Consider the following 20,749-nt stretch of genomic DNA (forward strand, 5'->3'; position numbering starts at 1 on the left):
CAGGAGATGTTCCACTTGTGTCCATACCGCCTCCCTCACCACCATTCAGGGCTCCAAACAGTCCTTCCAAGTGAAGCAACACTTTGCTTCTGAATCTGCAGGGGTCATCTACTCTATCCAATACTTCCGTTGTGGCCTCCTCTACATTAGAGAGACTGGAATATTGTCTCGTTGAGCATCTCAGTTCTGTCCACTGCAATAGCTTGGATCTCCCAGTGGCCACCCATTTCAATTCCCAGGCCCATTCCCTTACTGACATGTCTGTCCATGGTCCCATGTACTGCCAGACTGAAACCACCCATAAATTGGAGGAACAACACCTCATCCTCCAACTGGATGGCATTAATATCGACTTCTCTGCCTTTTGTTAAAACCTCTCCTCACTTCTTCCCCTGTCACCTTCCCCCAGCTCTTTCTCTCTCCCTTTTCCCCTGTCTCCTTTCACATAAAAATGATAAATTCTTACCTTGTCCCTTATCATATCCAATTAACGCCTTTTGTTGGTCTGCAATCCTCCCCCCAGCCATCATTGTCTGAATTCTGAGACTTTTTGATATTTTCTGCTTCTGTCTCATTCTGTTTATTCCTTGAAGAAGGGCTCAGGCCCTAAATGTCAGTAATCATCCTTTTATGGATGCTGAAAAGACTGGCTGAGTTCTTTCAGCATTTTGATGTGTTATTACTACATTCACAGCATCTGCAGACTTTCGTATTTCCCTCTTTATTGTGAATCCATAGACACTCTGAGGGAACTTTCTTTTGCTTCTCTTTCTCTTACAATGAGAGGTGCAAAAGGCAATTTCATGTAGTATGTCACTTTTTATTACATGACCATAAATTGAATCTTGAATTTATTGCTGAATATTTATTTTTTCTGCTTTGCACAGTTTGTTTACATTTCTCATTAATATATGTATCGTTTTGAGTACCGTTTACAGTTTCCAATAAGTAGAAATTCTGCCTTGGTCCACAGGAAAAAGAATCTCAGTTGTTTGTGATGTCATGTATGTACTCTGAGAATAAGTTTGAATTTTGAACCTACATGCAAACAGTACCTCCATAGACTGGGTTGAGAGACCCTGTAACTAACAGATCTGATCAGTTCGTGCTCAGTTCGTGACATATACAGTGAAAGGTAGTGAACAGTTAGGCAACTAATGGGATGAGGAATCCTATACATTCCCATTGAGAGCCAGGCTGATTCTTAAAAGGAAAAGCCAACGTATTTGTCTCCATGTTCTGATCTGAATAAACGTTCTGTTCTGTCAGATTATCTTAGAACCAACTAGCACTTGTGTCACACTTTACCCCACCTCGTAACAACCCAAAGTACTTAAATCTCAAGTATTTTAACTTTAAAACTTAAGTGTGTGAACAGATTATTTTAGTTCTGCTAGGTGTACAAATGCAACTAATTCCATTTGGTTCTAGAACGTACTAACAATGCATTACAAATGGCAACAAAGTAGAAAAAATACTGTCCATCAGTTTTAAGACTAAGTTGCTAAGATTTTTCCTTTTTAAGAGCAGTGTCACATTGTAAATTCCTTGTCTTCTTTTTCTTTGGCTTGGCTTCGCGGACGAAGATTTATGGAGGGGGTAAAAAGTCCACGTCAGCTGCAGGCTCATTTGTGGCTGACAAGTCCGATGCGGGACAGGCAGGCACGATTGCAGCGGCTGCAGGGGAAAATTGGTGGGTTGGGGTTGGGTGTTGGGTTTTTCCTCCTTTGCCTTTTGTCAGTGAGGTGGGCTCTGCGGTCTTCTTCAAAGGAGGTTGCTGCCCGCCAAACTGTGAGGCGCCAAGATGCACGGTTTGAGGCGTTATCAGCCCACTGGCGGTGGTCAATGTGGCAGGCACCAAGAGATTTCTTTAGGCAGTCCTTGTACCTTTTCTTTGGTGCACCTCTGTCACGGTGGCCAGTGGAGAGCTCGCCATATAACACAATCTTGGGAAGGCGATGGTCCTCCATTCTGGAGACGTGACCCATCCAGCGCAGGTGGATCTTCAGCAGCGTGGACTCGATGCTGTCGACCTCTGCCATCTCGAGTACTTCGACGTTATGGATGAAAGCGCTCCAATGGATGTTGAGGATGGAGCGGAGACAACGCTGGTGGAAGCGTTCTAGGAGCCGTAGGTGATGCCGGTAGAGGACCCATGATTCGGAGCCGAACAGGAGTGTGGGTATGACAACGGCTCTGTATACGCTTATCTTTGTGAGGTTTTTCAGTTGGTTGTTTTTCCAGACTCTTTTGTGTAGTCTTCCAAAGGCGCTATTTGCCTTGGCGAGTCTGTAGTCTATCTCGTTGTCGATCCTTGCATCTGATATTTAAATACTTTAAAATATCTTGTCAATTCCCTTGTAACTGGACAGGAATGTTTTGTTAATTGCTCACTCAGATTTAATTTCTCCAACATCCTTGTGTTGTTTTTCAGTAACCGAGTTTTCACAGAGGGGACCTGCAAGCTTCTGAACCTGGTCATCTCGGACCTGGTGGATGAGGATTTTGTGATAAACAAGAGGAAGCAGGCAGCATCAGCTCTGCTGTTCGGGATGGTTGCTTTGGTGACGAAACCCGGGCAGACATTTGCCCCATTAATTGGGACATGGCTCCTGTACGTTTATACAGGTAGGGGGACTCTCATTCATGGAATTGTTTAATCCGACCAATGTCTTAGCTTGTGACCTGCTGCAGCTTCCTCTACGATTCAGCTGTTCGACTTCTCGGACATAATGCTCAGTGCATCAGCAGTTCATCCCAACGATTTTGAGAGCTATACTTGAGGCTTGTCCCACTCTGCTCCTCGTGCATACAGTATCTGTCAATTCTGTCCTGATCCCTCGTGTTCATCTGTACCGTCTATCGTGGCGTCACACAGTCTACATTATTTCCATGTGGCTCACGGGAAGAGATTCCCCTGAATTTGCTGGCTCTCTGCTCAAGACCCACCCTCATTTGTCACATGACACCTGGCAGAGTAAGAAGTGCTGTTCCGCCACTAGTCTAGCAAGTCAACTCTAGCATTCAAACAGCCTTACAAAGAGTTGCAATGAGAAAGATCAACTAGTACATAGCAAGGGCAGTGGGAGAGCACTGTTGAGGGTTCATTCAGGTGCCTAATGGCAGTGGGGAGGAAACTCCCTTTAAGCCTGTTGGTGCTTGACTTGGTACTCTTCAACCTTTCCCTGATAGCAGAGAAGGGGGTGTCCAGGTTGGGATGGGTCCTTCAGAATTTTTTTTTTTTTCAAACTAATCCTGTGCAAATCCGGACACAACAATTTAATTAACATTTAAAAAATTGGGTTCTGAAGAAAACATGGTTAAAACTTGATTTATGATCAATAAATCCTGTCTGCACCAATGACACATATACCCAACTGGTGCAGGCACGGAGCAGAAATCCAAAATGGGTGTGGTGCCATATTTTATATCCTGAAATTTTGATCAACTACATTTAAGTTAGGCTTTTCAGTAGATCAAGGCTTCAAAGGCTAAATTTGTAGGAATAGAACTTTCTGCCCAGCAACTGCATCGTACAATACAGCAGTTTGGTTCATCGCTGTTTGATTTGACTCAGTGGAAAAATCTTGTCTGATTCTGATGTCTTGCTTTGGAGACAGACACATATTCTTTCCTGATGCTTGGATACAACAGTGGGGAGTGTGATATTGTTAGAAACCTAGTTCTTTTAGATGAGGCATTGAACTGAGGCCTGATGCCTCTTGGGTGAATACCATAAGATTCTGTTCTCAAAGCAGGGAGATTTTATCTCAGTGCCACAAATAACACTTGCCTCTCAACTGCTGGTTAGAGACCTAGTCTACCCCTCTCAGTAGCTGATCTGTCAGTTTTTAATATTTCCCTGCATTTATCCCTCACTTGGCTAGGCTATAAACCATGTCGAGACCATATTTTTGTTTCACTTCTGTGTTAAATTCTAGTTTGGTGATCTGCCTTTTTCAGGGTATGACATTTTTCAACATGATGCTCTCCGCGACATTGTGAGCACAAGGCCGGTGGCTGAGCAAAACGCAGTGTGGATGAAGGCAGTCCGCCAAGGGTGCTTCTATCTGCTGGTCTTCATCCCTGTAACGTGCAGTGTGCTACAGCTTCTCGCCTGGTCTCAATTTAGCCTCCATGGTAAAAGACTGCAGACAATAAAATCATTGAGACAGAACACATGTCAAGAGCGCCAGCAGGGCGTCAAAGCGGTGTGAGCCACCCCCTCTGAATTTGTGTCAACAAATGCCCGCCCATCAGACTGGATCTGACCCTTGATGATCACCACTTCAGCTCAGGATGTGGAAACCTTCAATAGACTGATATGTACCTGTTTGTTTCGTCTGATTTCAATCATGTAGCATATTCCAAGTATATTGAGACTAATAGCCGATAAGACAGGTGCCTAACCATTTACAAAATGTTGTTACTTGGCCTTTGATTCGCCAGAGGATCTTGCGTTCTATTTGAAGTATAAGAGAAGTTTTGCGAATTTCCATGTGTACGGGTTGACAGGTCTGTTTGTCAAACTACAATTCCACTGTTGCTTTTGGAACAATCCATTTGTGAGTTGCATGAAAGGTTTGGCGTTGTTCTAATTTAGTTTGGGCTCTTGGGAAGCAACTTGTCATAATTTTATTGTTCTGTGTTTGTGTGTAGAAGAGTGGGAGGACAGACTGAGTGGGTTAGATTTTGGCCTCTTATCTTTTGCTGTTTAATTCCACCCATGTCCTCAATGCTCAATTCTTTATGGAATAAGATTAAGCTATCTCACCACAAGGCTAATTGGGCATAAACCTCAAGCATCCAATCTTTCTGAAATTCCCTCCAAATGCAGTGGTTATGCAAGTTGGAAATTGAAGCAGCGGTAGCAACATGAGGTATGCCACACATGCCAGTTGTGACAAAAGTTTGGATCCAGCCATCCGTAACCTGGGAGAAATTAACCCAGTTCTGACAGTTGGTGGCCAAACAAATATTCCTTTCAACTATCTAAAACAATAGTTCGTTTCACAGTGTGGAAGAAAAACTTACCCTGATGTCAAATCTTTGTGAAAGTGATTCCTGTGACAAGTGCTCGGCAGGGCTGTTAGCACAACACTGTTACAGCCCCAGTGACCCAGGTTCAAATTCGGCACTGTAAGGAGTTTGTATGTTCTCCCCGTGTCTGTGTGGGCTTCCTCTGTGTGCTCTCGTTTCCTCCCACCATTCAAAACACATTGGGATTATAAATTATTTGGTGTAATTGGGAAAGCAATGTCTCATGGGCCAGAAGGGCCTTTGACCATGCTCTATGACTTAAAAATTTTTTTTAATTGCTCTGTTTCTATCTTGTTCTTTTTCAATTATCTGTTTGTATTTCTAGCCATGCAATCATTCTCAACTCCCAAACCCTGTGCTTCTTTTATATTTGTTGCTAAAGTCAGATGCCGCCGTGAATGCTTTCAAATCCTTTGCTGCCCATGTCCCCCTCATCAGGGTGGGTGGTGAGTGCCCATCTGCATGTGGTTGATGGTTCACCTTGTTCCCAAGTCCCTGAAGTATCACACAAGTCACCAAGACAACCTAATCTCTGAGAGTAATGCTTCCTGTTTTCATCCATGCTGCTCCCTCTCCAGATTTGCTGGAAGAATCTTCCAGAAACTAAAGGAGACGCAACCAAATAAGTTGACAGGTGAGCGGCATTGTTTAGGGTGCTTGTCCAACTCAGCACTTGTAAAATGCATAGAGGGCTGCTCATAAGTTCTGTGTTTTGTTCCCAAGCTTTAGTTTGTAAGCACCTTGCTGCATTTGTACTTTGAATAATCCCCTCCACCAAACAGCCCCACCAAGGTCAATGTCCACATTCTAGGATCACAACAGTTGTGCCTGGCAGCACCTAATAGCCTGAATACGACTGCGATGGTCTGATGTCAGAAGCTAAGCAGGTATAGGACTGGTCAGTACTTGGAGGGAAGGTGGCCTAAGAACACCAGGTGCTAAAAGATTCTGTGAGGGGCGCTGGATAACGTGGCGACTCTCTGTCTGCCTTATGGTAATCAAAAGTTAAAGAATTTCATGTATGTTACATTCTAAATGTAGAATGTGTCAATAATGGAACCTTGTTTTTAAACCTTGTGGTTTCCACCATGACTCTGGGCCAGGTTTTCTAAGCTGCAGTGAGATGCTCCATCGCTACACCAAATGGCTATAATACATGCAGACACACTCACCTTCCTCTTTGGGCCCCGGGTTCTGAGCCAAATGGACAAAAATGATGTTTATGGGACCACTGGGTTATAAACCTACCCTCATGAGTGAGTGCTGGCTGAGAAGGCAAATTCACTGCAGGGGACAGAGGAGGGCAAGGGAATGAATGTTCTCTTGACTCTAATGTCACTCTACTCTGCCCCAGATGTGAACATTCTTTACATGTATCTGCCATTCTTGATGTCTTCCAATCCACAGGATTTGGTTCTATCCACTGTCTGGTGGGGTGTGTTCATTGAAATTACACTTGTCCATGCATAACCTTCCATGATCACCTGGCAGAGTCTAATAATATTTCCAAAGGAAGCTGAATGTGCTCCTGTTTAAGTGAAATGTTAAACTGTGGAGATACGGATTGTATAAACCAGTTTCAGTATCATTTGACTCTTGATGCTCAAAATCTGTCTTGTATCAGTGCTTAACTTTGTCAAATTATAATTATTGTTAGCAAAATATTAGATATCCAGACATGGCAGCTATTTTTGGAAAAGAGTGGATAAATTATTTTTTGAAAGCTTTTATGCAGTAGCGTATTCTTTCCACAGAATTGGTTTTTTTTTGGCCTTGTGAGGAAGTTTCTGTCTGGAGACAGGGTGATCAGCAGGACCTGACTCATTGTAATCCAACTTTCATGGTCTTTCTCTGTATCTGGCGTGCTGAGAAACATTGCATGGCACAAGTACCAGCAACAGGCCATTTGGCCCAGCCAAATGGCATTTGTACTCCAGTCCCAAAAAGGAGGGGGAGGCTTCTTGTGCCTGAGTTAGTCTCACCCTCACTTCAGTTTACCCACTCCATGGGAATAAGATCTACGTTCTCACCACTCTGCAAGTAAAAGCATTTCATCGAAATCCAACTTTTCGATTTCTTGGTGATATCTCATAATGCTGTTTTCTTGAAGAAACAAATGCCCTTTCATGATCTATGTGAAGCCAACCCTCAACTTTCTTTTCTCAAGTAATATTATTAAAAATCTTAATCATCTAGATATTGGTTTTCTCTTTAAAGGGCTTCCTAACCTCAAGATCAAAATGGATTTCTTGTTTCCCTGTATCTTCATAACTGTAGAAACATCAGAATTTGGTAGTTTGTTTCTTGAAGGTGGATCAGGCTGGGTATAGTGTACAGCTTCAACTTGGGGAAAAAATATTGGACTTTCAATCTGATCTCCCTCGTGTCATTGAGGTAATGGAGCTGGGCTTAATTCCCTCTTCTAGGCCACTAATGCCTATTATTTCCCTGATAATAACAGTGCGCAGAAAACTAAGTTGGGACTCGATCTGCTTCATCCCTCCGTGGACTACAGACCAAGGGAACTGTGTCATGAGAAAGGTTTGGAGGGATATGGAGTACAGTGCCTAATTTTCCAGAAGTTTGTCGGTTGACACTCCCATGACCGATTTTATTTAACTACTTAGCAGTAGAAATATTGACATACTGTGAAATACAGGGTCGTGTCATGAAATTAATTACATAGAACATTGCAGCTTAGGGCCAGCCGACCCTTCAGCCCACGATGTTGTGCCAACTGATATAAAACTATGCAACAATCTAAACCTTCCCTAGCTGACACCCTGTTTAAAAGTCCCTATTGTCGTAGCACCCCTGGCAATGCATTCCAAGCACCCAAGTGCTGGCAGGAATTCTGATAATCTTCGGAGATGATGGACAAAAGGGAAAAACATGGAATCCACTTTGAGTCTGATGCAAAGATGGGTTCTGAAACTTTGTCAATTCATCTCCTGCCCCCCTCCCTCCCTCCCCCCCCCCAAAAGGTGTTACTTGACAAATGAGTTCTTCCAGCAGGCTTTTACATCACAAGGGGACCTTTCAATTAGTGTTGAGAAAGAGGCCCATTGGCCCAACTCACCCATGTTACCCAAGCTGCCTCTACCTGACCTTGTCCTGTTTGCCTGCCTTTGGCGCATATCCCTCTAAAATCTTTCCTGTCCATGCACCTGTTGAAATGTCTTTTCAACATTGTCATTGCACCTGCTACAAACACTTTGTCTGGCAGCTCGTTCCATACACCCTCTGGACAAAATTGCCATGGTGCCTCTTCCATTTTTGCTGTCCCCCCATTAAATATTTGCCCTCCAGTTTTAGACCCCCCCCCTCCATCCTAAAAAGCAATTGCAACTTCACCCTATCTTGTCAGCTCATAATTTTGTACATCTCTTCAAGTTCATCCTTCAACCACCTTTGCTACAGGGAAAACTTTCCCGGCCTTTCCAGTCTCCTTGTAACTCAAGGCTTCCAGTCCTGGTAACATCCTTGTGAATCTTTTGTGTATCTTCAGCACACCATCCACCTATGTTGCCACTTTCAGGGAACTATGTACTTATCCATCTAGTCTATAACACTCCCCAGGGCTATGCCATTTAATTACTGTGCATGTCCTGCCCTGATTTAACTTCTCAAAATGTAAGTCTAATCCATTACGTGTTTTCCCAATTGCATGGAGCCAGTAAGTTTATTATGTATATTTTCAGACTTTTAAAGCCTTATGAATTGTGTTTAACAAATGAAAATAAAGGCTAGGTGAATCAACTTTCCTTTGATTTCGTGTCTCCAGCATTTTTTTTGTATAGTATTAAGGCTTGTTTTAAAATTTATGAACTTACTTTTTGTTAAATTAACAGCAGGTCAGTCAATTTCTGAATAGAAAGTGGTTGCTGTTACAGGTGAGGCTCTTGGTCACTGGGTTGAATTACCAAAAGTTAAGAATTTGACTGTTTTTGTAGAAGGTCCTCACTGGCTAGATCTGACTCTATGCTATTTTAATTCCTGCTCTTGTTTAATAAGTTATACTTTTCCATTGCAGAGAAATAAAAATATATATTATTTAATCTATTTCTTAATTAAAGATATTTTGAATTTAGAGACTGAAAAGCATGTTTTTCCATTTGCACTAAGCAACATTCTATTTTGTGGAGAATTATCTCTGAAGTTTACAGTCAGCAAACTGTTCACCAAGACTGAAATGTCCACAATTCCTTTCCACAGATGCTGCCCAGCTTGCGAGTTCCTCCAGTAGATTCTCTTGCTCGATTCCAGCTTCTGCAGTCCTGTCATTATTTTGCAGAAGCCATTCCTTCTTCTGCCCATCAATTATTTCTCTGGTGTAACTTGCCCTTTGAGTGATCCGTTGAGTGTTCCAAACACTTTAAATTTTCAGCCCGACGCCATTCTTGCTGGTCAACCACATCCTCATGAATCCCATGATTTGAAACAGGACAAACAAGCAGCTTGCGTTTATTTACATAATGCTCGCAGTAAAATGTAATGTTTCAGAAGTTAGATCACTGAGGAAGTACAAACTTAAAATGGAGGCAAGTAAGAGAGAGAAGAAAACACGGCACAAGGGAGTTTGCACATCATCATTCTCCCTGTGGCATGTATGAACTTTCTCTGGGTGTATTTGGGTGGCACAGGCTCTTGCACCTGTTTCTGTGCTGTCTTTATTTTTCAATTTAATTTTAATGGGTAAAAATCTTGTGTTTTAATCAATGAGGCAGCTGAAATGCAATCTGTGTGTAGCTTAGCCCCTCATGATGAGATGTGTTGGCAGATAGTCAACAACTGTAGAAACCTTTCGCCAAGGGACTTGGATCGACATAGGATATGATAGTGTTTTTCTTTGGCTTGGCTTCGCGGACGAAGATTTATGGAGGGGGTAAAAAGTCCACGTCAGCTGCAGGCTCGTTTGTGGCTGACCAGTCCGATGCGGGACAGGCAGACACGATTGCAGCGGTTGCAAGGGAAAATTGGTTGGTTGGGGTTGGGTGTTGGGTTTTTCCTCCTTTGCCTTTTGTCAGTGAGGTGGGCTCTGCGGTCTTCTTCAAAGGAGGCTGCTGCCCGCCAAACTGTGAGGCGCCAAGATGCACGGTTTGAGGCGTTATCAGCCCACTGGCGGTGGTCAATGTGGCAGGCACCAAGAGATTTCTTTAGGCAGTCCTTGTACCTTTTCTTTGGTGCACCTCTGTCACGGTGGCCAGTGGAGAGCTCGCCATATAATACGATCTTGGGAAGGCGATGGTCCTCCATTCTGGAGACGTGACCCATCCAGCGCAGCTGGATCTTCAGCAGCGTGGACTCGATGCTGTCGACCTCTGCCATCTCGAGTACCTCGACGTTAGGGGTGTGAGCGCTCCAATGGATGTTGAGGATGGAGCGGAGACAACGCTGGTGGAAGCGTTCTAGGAGCCGTAGGTGGTGCCGGTAGAGGACCCATGATTCGGAGCCGAACAGGAGTGTGGGTATGACAACGGCTCTGTATACGCTTATCTTTGTGAGGTTTTTCAGTTGGTTGTTTTTCCAGACTCTTTTGTGTAGTCTTCCAAAGGCGCTATTTGCCTTGGCGAGTCTGTTGTCTATCTCATTGTCGATCCTTGCATCTGATGAAATGGTGCAGCCGAGATAGGTAAACTGGTTGACCGTTTTGAGTTTTGTGTGCCCGATGGAGATGTGGGGGGGCTGGTAGTCATGGTGGGGAGCTGGCTGATGGAGGACCTCAGTTTTCTTCAGGCTGACTTCCAGGCCAAACATTTTGGCAGTTTCCGCAAAGCAGGACGTCAAGCGCTGAAGAGCTGGCTCTGAATGGGCAACTAAAGCGGCATCATCTGCAAAGAGTAGTTCACGGACAAGTTTCTCTTGTGTCTTGGTGTGAGCTTGCAGGCGCCTCAGATTGAAGAGACTGCCATCCGTGCGGTACCGGATGTAAACAGCGTCTTCATTGTTGGGGTCTTTCATGGCCATGAAATATGATAGTGTACCTTAACAAGAAATGGGCTTTGTATTTGGGGATGTGGAAAAGTTGTAAACCTTGAGAAAGCAGCTTGCCTTTGCTCTTCAGACTAACAGGATTCAAGGTGGATTTGCTGGCACACACTTCCAGCGTTACCGTGTCCTTAAAGCTGTTGATGAATATAGCCTGAAATAATAACGTTAACTTTGGAGGCATGGAATAAAATAAATGCTCTCAACCATATTGGCATCAAGTTGAACTATCGATGCTCAGACAAGATCAAACTTTAACTATCATGGTGAAGGCTTGGTATCTTATCCAATAGTACCTCCATTCTCATTTTGCAATATCTGATTTAAGTGCTGTACTTCAGTATTAAGCTTTGAACCTTTATAATTTTAGGACAGATACAAGAATATTTATTGAGTCAGAACTGAGGAACTGTGGCCCAGACCAATTACCATCCTGTCTATAGTTGACAGAGGTGGGATAGGAGAGCAGCGAAGCTGCAGCGTGTGTGTAAGGGGAGGACCTGCTGGGAGCAGCTCACAAAGTGTTGTTATGCTTCAATACACTTTGGCTAGGGTTTGGCTTGGTGCTTTGCAAGCCTCCCTCTTGGTAGGGCAGGGCAGAGGATGTTCTGCATTGGAGACATGCACCAATTTGTTGCTTCCCTGGAGTCTGTAACCCTCGGTGTTAGATTCACTGCTATCTAGGATCCGGATGTCTGAGAGCAGGCCGGGCAGTAAGACCTGGTGGAGGAGCGATAAAATGCTGTGACACCACTTAGCACTGAGTTGATACTTGACAAAGACCTTCTTTGCTCGAGGTCTGGTAATAGAGTTATTTTTACTGTGTGCGTACTTATGCAAAATATAATTAGACCTGCTGTCCATTACAACATGCAGTGTGTAGTGTACATTCGGAGTCTTGTTTGCTAAAGGCAGGTCCCTGTTAACACTTGAGATTTATTAAAATATTTGATTTGGGTCACATCAAAGGATTTTGGAATGTATACAGCAAAACTGATTTCTATTCACAATATTCAATATTAGGCTTGCATTTAACATTTACATTTATAAAGTTAATGGAAGGACAGGTTTATTTGGAGCAGATATTCCAATACACCTATAGCCAGTGCTTTCAACGTAAATCACACTGTGTTCTTTGTGTTGTGGTGGAGTCAGAGTTTTACAGCATGGAAACAGGCCTTTCTCAACTTCAAGTTCTTTATTTATATAGCAGATTTTTTTCGTCTTGCATTGACCAAAAGTGTTGTACTCACCAAGGCAATCGATCAAAACTAGAACAATGGATTAAGACATAAATAAACCACAATTTCAGTGAATATTGCAACGCTGTCGTTGGTTAGGAACGTACAAAGGGCTTCAGACATTAAACACTACAACTGAAGGTATGTTTTTTAACCTGGATTTAAAGCATTTGAGGGAGGATGCTGTTCTACAGTTTGGGGGCTGCAACCACAAAGGCCCGGTTTCTCCTGTAAGTGCGCTTAGTCCATGGAACAGCCAGGTGTCCTGTGGTAGCTGAGCTGCTTGGCATTAGAGATATGTGGGGGTGGGGGGTAGGGGGTGGCCAGGCAAGGTCATTGAGGGCCTTATATATAAATAGCAGCAGCCACCAGAGGGAGGCCAGAATTGGGGTGATATGGTCGTTCTTCTTGGCACCTGTCAGGACCCTAACCGCAGCATTCTGAACCAAATGGAGGCAGATTAGAGAGGACTGGCTAATCTCAGTCAAAAGAGAGTTAGCATAGTCCAGACATGAGAAAAGCATGAATAACTTTTTCAAGGTCCTTGAGAGGTCTGATTTTATTTTAACAATGGTGCAGAGCTGGAAAAAGCAGGCCTTTGTTAAAAGCATGCCTTTACGACATTGACCTGTTTGTCAAATTTGAAGGTAGGGTCAAATAGCACCTCAAGAGATTTAATGTGGGGTTTAATAAGAGTGGATAGATTACCTAGGGAGTCATGTAACTTTTTGGTGAAATGGGTGAATAGGATGATCTCAGATTTTGTCTCATTAAGTTAAATGAAGTTGCGGGACATCCAGCATTTTATGTCTTTCAGGCAGTTGGTTGAGGTTGATTTTTGACTAGCCTTCTATTTTAGGGGGAAGTAGAGCTGGGTGTCGTCAGTCTAACAGTGGAAGGAGATGTTTCTGCACGATATGGCCAAGAGGGAGCTTATAGAACGAGATGAGGCCGAAGACTGATCCTTGTGGAATCCTGCAGAAGAGGGTGGCTGAGGCAGATGTGTAGTTGTCCATATTAACTGTGAAAGCCCTGTCAGTGAGGTAAGATTTGAACCAGCTCAGGGCCATGCCATTGATGCCAACCTCCTGCTGGTGATGGTCTCTCAGAATAGCATGATCAAAGGTGTTGAATGCTGCGCTGAGGTCTAGGACCATTAGAACAGCAGTAATGCCTGAGTATGTGGTGAGGAGTAGGTCATTGTAAACCTTCAATAAGGCTACTCCATGCTGTGGTGGACTTTGGAGAGGAAAGGAATTTTCTGCAATTTTTGGGGATAGTGGGGGAGGGGGGGGGTCAAGGTTAAGTTTTTTCAGGAGGGGCTGAAGCATTGCACATTTGAAGCAGGTTGGGACAGAGCCAGTGGTTAGGGAGCTGTTGATGATGGAGAGCATGCTCGTAATGTTGAAGACATCCTTCAGGAGGGTTGGAAGGATAGTATCGAGAGGGCAAGTGGACCAAGTTGTCCACCATTTGCCTGTGTTTGGCCCATATCCCTCAACTTTTCCTGTCCAAGTACCTGCCTAAATGTTACAATTATCCCCACTTCTACTGGCAGTTCCTTCCACATACCCAACCACCCTCTGTGTGAGAATGGTGCCCCACAGGTCCCTTTTAAATTTTTACCTCTCACCTTAAATCCACATCCTCTTATTTTAGACTCTCTTCCTTGGGTAGGAGACGATGACCAATTATTTTACATACAAGGTCACCCCTCAGTCTCCTATACTTCAGGACAAAAGTTCCAGCCTCTCCTTCCCATCACAGTCACATCCCTGTGAATCTTTTGTGCATCCATTTCCAGTTTAAAGACACCTTTCCCTTAGTTCAGTCACCAAAACTGCACAATCCTTCAAGTTCCATCTCACCCACCTGTAGAATTGTACCACGACATCGTAGAATTGTACCACGACATCCTTGTTCTTGTACTCAGTGTCCTGACTGATGGCAGCAAGCATTTCAAATGCTGCCTTTATTTCCTGTGTGCCCACATTCATGGAACTATGTACTTGTGCCCCTAAGTCTCTGTCCATTTGCTGTGCAAGTCCTGACCTGGTTTCACCTCACACTTGTCCAATTCTATTTTCCAAATCATCAAGATCCTGTTGTAACGTCCGACAACTTTCACTGTTGACTATACTGCCCGTTGTGGTGTCATCAACAAACTTCCTACGTCAATAATTTGGATGACAAACAGACCACAAGTCACAGCCTTCCAATATGAATAACAACCCTTGACTATCTTCCTCAATTTCTTACCATCAAGCCAATTGTGTTCAATTGGCCAGCTCAAATGAGTGCCATGCTATCAGACCTTCCAGACGAGCCTACCCTGGAGTACCTGGTCTATGGCCTTTCTGAAGTCCATGCAGATGCCATCTACCGTCCTGGTCTCATCTAACAACTTGGTCAACGCTTCAGAAAAATCTCATGTTTTGGTACTGAAATGTCTATTTATTGATAATGAGGATTGGGTGGGTTTCAAAGAAAGTATCGATCACCAGAGAGAGAAAGGAGACTTGGCTACAATCAGAAGTGATGGGATCTAGACTTAACCCAACTTGTTGCATAGATTTGAACATTTTTTTTGATCAGGAGAGGATCAAGAGAGGATGAAATAAATTCCAAGTTGTAAATTTACGATATGTTGTAAATATAAAATCCAGCTTGGCGTAGTTTTTAAATATATGGTTTTAATGGATGGAGGATGACAAAGAATTATTTTCTGTACTCTAATATTCTTCAGGAAGAAACTATCCCAGAGAATGCAGTAGCTACATAGCTTGTCCACTATCTTATTCAAACATCTATGTCCTGGCTTGAGCCTGATGTGTGGACAACACTAGGATGTTTAACAAGTATTGCCAGCCAGAAGATTGGTTCTTATGGCTAATTAATCTTATAGGTCTATCAAGAAAAAAAAGCAACACTTGTTCTGGTAAAATTCAGCAGTTGAGCCTCCTCTGCCCCCAGAACGTTTCATATTCACCACTGGATACAAAATGTGTCTGTGCTGAATTGTTCACTCCTCCCCTTTTAAAAAAAAACCTCATATCCTGAATTTAGCCTGCAAGATTTTATTTTACTCTTTGTAAGAATGAGGTAATCTCATTAAAATTGAATCTTCGCGTCCTTAAATCGGATAGCAAGGCTTCAACTATGACCAAGCTTCAAAGAAAATTATTGAATATTGTGCTTTATGAAAGCAAGCTTGTTCATTCCTTCTTAAAATGCAACATAAAGAATCCACTAACCTTTCCCAAAAGAGATTCCTTTTAACTTTAGCAAAGCTCACCTTGTTACTTTATGCTCAGGTCCATTTGTCTTCACCTCACTGACAAAAGAAACAATCACAGGTCTCTGTGAACAATTTTATTAACATTTTCCAGTCCAGTGGCATCTCCTGGAAGCACAGTTCGCAATACTTCTGCATGGCAAAACATTGGATGACAATGTAGTAAAAGCTACAGTTGGAATAGACCTATCAACATTTTTACCATCATATGGGAACCTAAACCTATAGCAGCCATGACAAACTAATGCCAGAAGTCATCAGTAAATTTTGGTCACTCATGTGCTTAGGTTAGAAAAAAACCCACTATTACAGAGCATTCCTTTGAATGGTAGATAATGAAGTGTTCTACTCTGAGCAGGACCTGTTCAGGACCTTTCAGCACTTCCCTTCCTTGCAGTCAACAACTGCACATTTAAGAATAAAATGACTGGCACATAACGTCACGGATTACTGCTCCAGTGTAGATCGGTGTCACGTGGCTTCAACTTTTCAGTTTAATAAAACTATTTTGCTTTTCAAACTAAACATTATGAGCAGCGTTTTCTACAGGAAGCCTCTCCAGCAGAAGTTGGAGTTTAGTTCCTGATTATGATCAATTTAAATTGCAACATCCTCTTTTCCCCACTCACTTGGTGCTCCTCACCCGCCACCCAACCCCTGCAGTCACTGTGATGGGGAAGAGACCTGAAACAGGTGCAGTTGGAACCACTCCTTCCCTCCATCAGTTCACAAACCAGATTACGGAGACGGCAATCTGAACGAACTGAGCAATACTTGTTCGTGATTAGCTTCAAATCTTATCTGTAATTGACAACATTTCTTACAATGTGGCAACCAGTGGTTGACATTGGAATTCATAGCCTGTTTGTCTTGGGTTATCCTAAAACATTTACAGAAGAACAAATAAATAATATTACATGCCACACTACTTTTAACATATGGGATTTTTCTCCTAATGGATTTTTCCTGCTGGTTCGTTCTCTCCATGAACACCTGATTAAATAGCACTAAATGCTTGTAGCCTGCAGGGGTAAATACCTCATCTGGTGGGCACCCAAGCAGTACGTGTTAGGGCGATAGACAAAAAGCGCTGGGATATTTTATATATATACACACACACACACACATATGTGTGTGTATATATACACACATACATACACACACACATATGTGTGTGTATATATACACACATACATACACACACACACATATATATATATACACACATGTATATATATATATATATATACACACATGTATGTATATATATATATATACACACACACACACACACACACACACATATATATTATACACATATACACACACACACACACACACACATATTTCATACAGAGTTATGCCAATATACTTTAAAAAAAATTCAGGGACATCAGGATGTGCAATTTGTCTACACACAATAGGTGCGAACTCTTTTACTAATCTTAAAACCAATAGAAACAAAATTCTGTAAAAAAAAATCCCATTCATACCAAAGTCACACACCTGACTCTGGAGCTTTAATCTCCTCTGTCACTTGCTCTGCCCATACATTAAAGCTTCCAACATAATTAGGCACCAAATGTAGCCAAACACTTGGCATATTTTAGTGTAATAGGCTGAACAACAGGTTAGCTGTGAATGACAATGCAATTAGAGAAAGAAATTGAAAACAGTTAAAATGACTAAAACTCTCTCATTTTGATCCCATTCATCCTGAAACCCAGTCTGTTATCTCCTGTGTTCCCATGTACATACATTCACCTTCTCAGGCATACCCCATATCCAGACAAGCAAGGTTACATCGTAGTGAGTTTGTGTGTGGACGGCCTCTGCCGTACTTTAGAATGTCTTCCTGTGGATTGCTCTAGCCCCATCTTCCTCGTACTCCTTCTTTGACACCCACATTTTCTTAAATGTGTCAAGTGATGCCAGAATAGAACCACTGCAAACAAAGATGGAAAGAACACGTTAAACACAAATGTATTCTTGATTAAATCAGTCCTGCTGCAGGGTCTCAATCCAAAATGTAGACCAATCCTTTTCCTCCACAGCTTCTTCCTCCTCCACAGCTTCTTCCCCCTCCACCATCAGATTCCTGAATGGACACGGCCTCACTTTCTCTTCTTTGCACTATTTTAATTTATACAATGTTTGCACCTATGACCACTGCTGCAAAACAACAAATTTCATGACATGTTCATGACAACAAATTCTGATTCATCTTTTGCCTGTAATTAATTTTTTCAGTGAATTACATTTGGTTTTAAAAGGCAAAATTCATTTTGCACAATTAAAAAAAATTAGACTGGTCTCAACTGCCATCACCACCACATGCTCCTCAAAGCACAGCTAGTTCCTCCTTCTTTGCAGACTGCCATTCTTCCTACAATCGCTCTCCAGGAATGCTCTCCCGCTGCCCAAATCTCTCTCAAGGATTGGAATCCTTTCTGATTACCACCCTGCAGAGTGATTGAAACAGCCATTTATCACAGGCATGACAACAGAGTAAATGATCTTTTATTTTTGCAGTGCCTACAATCCCAGACCTCGTTGATAACACCTTGTTGGAGGCGGGAGGGGCTTCATTCTCCCAATTCCATCCTATCAACATATGTGCACGCTCAGTCTCTCCCAAGAATCCCTCAACTACTTTTCTTTCTTCTTTTTCTTTGGCTTGGCTTCGCGGACGAAGATTTATGGAGGGGTAATGTCCACGTCAGCTGCAGGCTCGTTTGTGGCTGACAAGTCCGATGCGGGACAGGCAAACTCGGTTGCAGCGGTTGCAAGGGAAAATTGGTGGGTTGGGGTTGGGTGTTGGGTTTTTCCTCCTTTGTCTTTTGTCAGTGAGGTGGGCTCTGCGGTCTTCTTCAAAGGAGGTTGCTGCCCGCTGAACTACGAGGCGCCAAGATGCACGGTTGGAGGCAATATCAGCCCACTGGCGGTGGTCAATGTGGCAGGCACCAAGAGATTTCTTTAGGCAGTCCTTGTACCTCTTCTTTGGTGCACCTCTGTCTCGGTGGCCAGTGGAGAGCTCGCCATATAACACGATCTTGGGAAGGCGATGGTCCTCCATTCTGGAGACGTGACCTACCCAGCGCAGTTGGATCTTCAGCAGCATGGATTCGATGCTGTCAGCTCTGCCATCTCGAGTACTTCGATGTTAGGGATGAAGTCGCTCCAATGAATGTTGAGGATGGAGCGGAGACAACGCTGGTGGAAGCGTTCTAGGAGCCGTAGGTGATGCCGGTAGAGGACCCATGGTTCAGAGCCCAACAGGAGTGTGGGTATGACAACGGCTCTGTATACGCTTAGCTTTATGAGGTTTTTCAGTTGGTTGTTTTTCCAGACTCTTTTGTGTAGTCTTCCAAAAGCACTATTTGCCTTGGCGAGTCTGTTGTCTATCTCGTTGTCGATCCTTGCATCCGATGAAATGGTGCAGCCGAGATAGGTAAACTGGTTGACTGTTTTGAGTTTTATGTGCCCGATGGTGATGTGGGGGGGCTGGTAGTCATGGTGGGGAGCTGGCTGATGGAGGACCTCAGTTTTCTTCAGGCTGACTTCCAGGCCAAACATTTTGGCAGTTTCCGCAAAACAGGACGTCAAGCGCTGAAGAGCTGGCTCTGAATGGGCAACTAAAGCGGCATCGCCTGCAAAGAGTAGTTCACGGACAAGTTGCTCTTGTGTCTTGGTGTGAGCTTGCAGGCGCCTCAGATTGAAGAGACTGCCATCCGTGCGGTACCGGATGTAAACAGCGTCTTCATTGTTGAGGCCTTTCATGGCTTGGTTCAGCATCATGCTGAAGAAGATTGAAAAGAGGGTTGGTGCGAGAACGCAGCCTTGCTTCACGCCATTGTTAATGGAGAAGGGTTCAGAGAGCTCATTGCTGTATCTGACCCGACCTTGTTGGTTTTCGTGCAGTTGGATAACTACACGACCCATATAAATAACAAATTATCACAACATGTGTTGATTGGTTTATGTCCAGATCAAGTTAGAATCGACTATTTATATTTCAAATTTGCTCAAACACGGTGACGTGATTTATACAGACTAATCAGAGAAGGTTGAAAGTAGCAATTTTCTGTTTTCCATTTTTACTCAACTTTCTACTCTTCCTTCATATTTTGAAATCATTCTTGTCCCTTGCTTAGGTTCAAACTCTCATTTTCTCGATTCTGTCCTACCTACTATCCCCAAATTCAGCTGCTACATTCACCAGCTCATTTAGCCCCTGCTTGCCTGAACCCAGTGATGCTGGGTGACCATTCGATTTCTCTCTGTGCAACCCTTCCCCTATAAACACACATCAAACAAAGTCAATTGAAATCCTAAATGAGCATTCACCACCCCCTGATCTCTTAGACCGGGCAACAGAGGCTTCCTGGAAAAGATGGATTAACTTCATGGAGGATGCTGAGAGAAAAAAACAAGGGAATTGTTTCAGCAGGGGAAGTGTCTGACACTTGAAGCTTTTATCTGCTGGATCTCATACTTCATGTTCCTCTGTTGCTTCGGGCTGTAATCTAAAATGGAGACTAAATCAGAGGTATTTGCCTCACAAAATGTAAATGCTCCTGCAGGGAAGCAAAGTGATCACCCATCCTGCTGTTTCATGTCCATTAAAACCCCTTGGTTAGGAACACGATGGAGAACAGGGGATGATGACTTGGTTTTAAGATTTATCTTTCAAACTATTTGGCCAGCCTCCCAATAGAACCTGCATTTGGGATTTTAAATTTTAAACCAGTTAAAATGGTGGCTGTTCTCTTTATAGTTTACATAAAAACCAGGAAGACATTTGACAGCTCACCTTATACTGTACCTAATGACAAAAATTCTTGAGATTAATTCTTGTTATAATAACAAGAAATAAACAAGAGCATGACACCATGTCTGAAAAGTAGTGATGGCAGTGAAAGAAATGGTGGTCAATAATATTGGAAAATCCACACAATCTTTGCCCAAGAATTAGCCGACTGCTCTGAGAATGTTAAACACCAAGTGTCACCAAAATACATTTTACTGGTCACAAGGCAGCAGTGAACATGTCCATCATCAGGAACATAACCAAACTGCACCTTGCTCATTTTAAGCAGGGATAGGTCATCATCTACTAACGGGGTACATACCCTATCCATGTGGAGTATAGTCTCTCCTGAGGAGCAGAAATCTATAACAAAAC

General features: G+C 43.1%; 2 protein-coding genes across 21 annotated transcripts in view; one reads left to right on the forward strand and one right to left on the reverse strand.

The window, feature by feature from the left end:
• The window catches only part of mfsd13a (major facilitator superfamily domain containing 13A), a 92,262-nt gene extending 83,452 nt beyond the window's left edge, over positions 1–8,810 (forward strand). For all 19 annotated transcript variants that reach the window (XM_069900135.1, XM_069900143.1, XM_069900139.1 and 16 more), the window contains 2 exons: positions 2,435–2,628; positions 3,964–8,810. In XM_069900135.1, coding sequence (XP_069756236.1) covers positions 2,435–2,628; positions 3,964–4,217 — 448 coding nt within the window. In that variant the 3' untranslated portion in view covers positions 4,218–8,810. The remainder of the gene's footprint in view (positions 1–2,434; positions 2,629–3,963) is intronic.
• A 6,816-nt stretch (positions 8,811–15,626) lies between these two features.
• LOC138744283 (alpha-centractin) overlaps positions 15,627–20,749 on the reverse strand; it is a 28,678-nt gene continuing 23,555 nt past the window's right edge. For both annotated transcript variants that reach the window (XM_069900156.1, XM_069900157.1), the window contains 2 exons: positions 20,697–20,737; positions 15,627–17,509 (listed from right to left, as the gene is read on the reverse strand). In XM_069900156.1, the coding sequence (XP_069756257.1) occupies positions 17,407–17,509; positions 20,697–20,737 (144 nt within the window). In that variant the 3' untranslated portion in view covers positions 15,627–17,406. The remainder of the gene's footprint in view (positions 17,510–20,696; positions 20,738–20,749) is intronic.

Source organism: Narcine bancroftii, chromosome 10 (genome assembly GCF_036971445.1).
Source record: "Narcine bancroftii isolate sNarBan1 chromosome 10, sNarBan1.hap1, whole genome shotgun sequence".
In the NCBI taxonomy this organism is placed as follows: domain Eukaryota; kingdom Metazoa; phylum Chordata; class Chondrichthyes; order Torpediniformes; family Narcinidae; genus Narcine; species Narcine bancroftii.